At 38.7% G+C, this 3,728-nt stretch overlaps 1 protein-coding gene across 1 annotated transcript; it reads right to left on the bottom strand.

The window, feature by feature from the left end:
- Positions 1-1,490: 1,490 nt before the first annotated feature.
- LOC143571154 (xyloglucan 6-xylosyltransferase 2-like) lies at positions 1,491-3,420 on the bottom strand. The gene has a single exon (XM_077056653.1). The coding sequence runs from the start codon at positions 3,088-3,090 to the stop codon at positions 1,729-1,731; it is 1,362 nt and encodes a 453-aa protein (XP_076912768.1). The 5' UTR covers positions 3,091-3,420; the 3' UTR covers positions 1,491-1,728.
- Between the last annotated feature and the right edge of the window lie 308 nt (positions 3,421-3,728).

Raw genomic sequence — 3,728 nt, 5'->3', positions numbered from 1 at the left:
AAATACATAGATTTCTAATTTGTTAATTTGACGAATTTATTTTTTTTGTATTATAACGATTGGGTTTTACAAACGCTGGTTATACCGTAATAGAAACTGACCGAATTCGCATCGACTTTCAGTCGTAATGCTCTGGTTTTCCAGCGCATGGGTTTTACCGACCTACCCCCACAACACCGGGGGCCGCAATGCTTGTGTTTTACGACCGAATAAACATCGTTTTAAATATATTGTTTTTTATATATTAATTTGACGAATTTATATTTTGTGGTTTTAACGGTTGGATTTTCAACGTTGTTTATACCATAACGACAGTAACCAATAGTGATAATTCGCGTTGACTTTCCATCACAACGCTTGGGTTATACCAACCAACTGTCCGGCGCATTATGCCGGGTAAATTCTAGTTATATACAATTCTCAAAACATAAGCTGAAAACTTTTTTTTCTCTATGTTTACCTTTTTTTTTTTTGAAAACTTAATTATCAAAATTTTATACCAAGTCAAGTAATATCCATGAATATCTTGAACATGAAGTAAACAAAAAATAAAAAGAAAACAAGTTATTTGTCTTGGTTAAATCATATTTTAATATTAACCAGTAAATAAGATCACCTGTTGCGGCTAAATAGTTAAAATAAAATAAAATGTATGTGTTAAACCACGAAAAAAATTAACGATTTCAGAAGTTTATATGAAAAAAGTATAATCTTTGATTTGGGTATAATTAAAAAATAATTGTGTTTGTTAATTGTTATTACACATGTAAAATTATCATGTTTCAAGCCGTCAACATGTACCGATCGTAACAACCCTTTTGAGAAACAGCAAACCAACTAACCAAGCCAGCAAGTTTACCGGTTGACAGGATAACAATTCTATTTTAGCAATTTGAACCAATTAATTTATTTGTATTTCAAAATGATTAGTGTTTATTATAAATTTTAAAATGGAAAAGATATTTTATGCTTATAATAACACAAAATACATTTCCAAAAATGAAACGTTCAGATCTCAAACCAACCGACTTACTGGGTGTGGATGGTCCTATTGGTATGAACGGTTTATGAATACTACTACTTCTAGCAGGGCATGCTTGAGTATCCTCTGGGTATGGATGGTCCGATTGGTTTGAACGGTTTATGAATAACACTACTTCTAGCGGGACACGCTTATCTGTCCATTGTTCATAGGAGAAAACTACCATGTGCAGTTACTGTAAGGTCCACATATTATAGAATCAAGATCTCATCTATGTTCCAGCCAGCTCAACCATAAATTGCAATTTGCAAATGAATCAAGATCTCATTTAAGTTGACTCCATGATCAACCATGTTCTCTAATTTAACAAACATAATGCATGATGCAATCTTCACAAAGTCATAACATCAAATTCTATTACCATAAACAATTTATGTCCAATTCAAACTGCACCATCATAATTTCACACCATATTGGAATGAAAAAAAATACGAAAAAAAAAAATAATAATAAGACAAGATGTTTCTTGATTAATCAGATGTCCACAATATTTGGCAGCATCAAGCCAACTAATTTCAAAATGCTTACAAAGAACAAACTATAGTTTCTAAACAATAACAAAAGTTGGCTCAACCTTTTTGTTTGCTTTCCATATAAACCAGCTAATAACAAGAAAAAATTCGATACAATCAACGCAATACCAATTCGTGGTAAAAACAACAAACTATTTCATTCACCCAGCTTCTTCAAGAAGATGGTACCTTAACAACCTTATATGCAGGATGAAGCAAACCGAGCTCATCCTGAACTTCAAGAGGATTACTACTATCGTTCTTCGTTCGTTTCACCCTCCTACTAGCAAGTGACTTATGAGTAAACCCATACATCTGCAGTATCTGGTTATCCCCAAAGTTAAACGCACGATCCATCTGTTTCAAACACCTTTCAACCGGGTAATCACCAAACTTCCCACACGGTTTACAACCGACAAAATGAGTAACAAGTGGCCACCTATGATCACCAAGACCGGGATGGTAACTCGCAATCATTTCCTCATACCGGTCGACCAAAATGCCCCAATAACCGTGAAGATAATAATGATTTTCCAAATAAACCTTATCAGCCCATCTATCCTTCTGCGAAGCCAGTATCCAAACCATCGCCGACTGATCATCCGCTTCGAAAACAGGTCGGTCCTTCAACTCGCGTGTCAAAAGCTTTCCCGCTTCATCTCTAATCTTCCCTTTCGGCCCCATGGGAGCCCAAACGTCAATCAAATCCAACGACCACTGACAATTCCTCAACAAGAAACTACCCGTGTTCAACCCGATCCAATTCTTCTGATCATAAACCATCTCGTTCCACCCGTGCATCACCAAGTTCCGATCTTTATACCTCTCCCACGGCACCTCAAACGCCATATCCGTAAACATGGCGTCACTATCCATCCACCACAAAAACTCAATCTCCGGATGACTCAACAACAACTTCCGAATCAACGGAAGCTTCGCCCAAAACCCCGCCATTTCCGCATCAAGCAACGCCATGTTATAAAATATCTCAATCCCATGAATCCTACAATAATCAATCTTGTTCTTAATACTTTTCAACAAATAATGATCACCAACAGGATTCTCACACGGTTTCGGTGACGACCCGGTTACCAATAAAACCCGAGGCTTATTAACATTAACCCAATTCGGAAAACCCGGGTTTTGCTTCAACCATTCACCTCTCTGTTCATCCCAATCAGAGATCTTGGGTCCAATACTGTAGGGCTCATTCGGGTTCTTCTTAACATCATCTTCTTCATCAACAAACAGCTTATTAATATCAAACTCCGCATAATTATTCGTCTCCGTCGTTTGCTCCGGCGTGGTTTGTAACTCTTCAAGAACCCGGCGCGGCTCGGCTCGGCGGCTCCGGTACTGGTAGAACGTTTCACGGATCTCTTTAAAGTCTTGCTCCGGCGTACCGAATTTTCCGGCGCCGAGGTTGCCACGTAGGACGACGATGGTGAGGACGAGGCAGAGGATGGTGACCTTGCCGTTGCGGAGGATCCGGTGGAATTGGCGGGTCCGGCGAGCTCCGAATATGCGATCCAGCATCGTTAGGGTTTGATGAAAAAATTAGGGGTTTTTGAAATTGAATTGATTTAGATGAAATTGAAGGGGTTCTGATTAATGGGTCGGTGGTGATTTTGTGATTAATGTTGGTTTAATGGGGGAATTGAGGTGATCATTGGTTAGGGTTTGGGTTTTGGGGTTGGATTTGTTGAATTGATGAATTCATAGATTTGGAAATGTCGGTGGGGAGAGGTGGTGGAGGTACAGTGGTTGTCTGGTTGGATCATTTAGAGATACAATGTTACACTAATGGTCCTTGTATTATTGAGTAAGTGACATCTGTGGTCCCTTAAGAAGCAGGTGATTGGTTTTTGACGGCAGTTCAAAAAGCTCGCAACTTGAAACTCGGGCTAAATGCTCGCTCGATAAAAGCTCGAATAAAACTAGTTAGAAAACTTGAGTTGAAACGACATGAGCTGAGTTAGCTCATTTTTGTAACCAGCCAAGTCGACCCAAGCTCGGCTCGTTGGTTCGATCTTAGGCTAGTTTAACTTTATGATTGACATCAAGCCTAGCTGAGCTGTCTTGTTTAATTTTGATATCGAGCTCAAAACCACCCTAGCTCGACTCATGAACAACCCTAGTTCTTGTTAGGGAGAATAGTTTTATACGGGTCTAAA

The sequence above is a fragment of the Bidens hawaiensis genome, unplaced genomic scaffold (genome assembly GCF_021521415.1).
Source record: "Bidens hawaiensis isolate Kalapana, Puna unplaced genomic scaffold, B.hawaiensis_p1.1 tig00025204_1, whole genome shotgun sequence".
Taxonomy (NCBI): domain Eukaryota; kingdom Viridiplantae; phylum Streptophyta; class Magnoliopsida; order Asterales; family Asteraceae; genus Bidens; species Bidens hawaiensis.
This window is presented reverse-complemented; position numbering and strand designations above follow the sequence as displayed.

Excerpts from the sequence above, each read along its gene's own strand:
- LOC143571154 (XM_077056653.1), bottom strand. The coding sequence starts at position 3,090 with ATGCTGGATCGCATATTCGGAGCTCGCCGGACCCGCCAATTCCACCGG.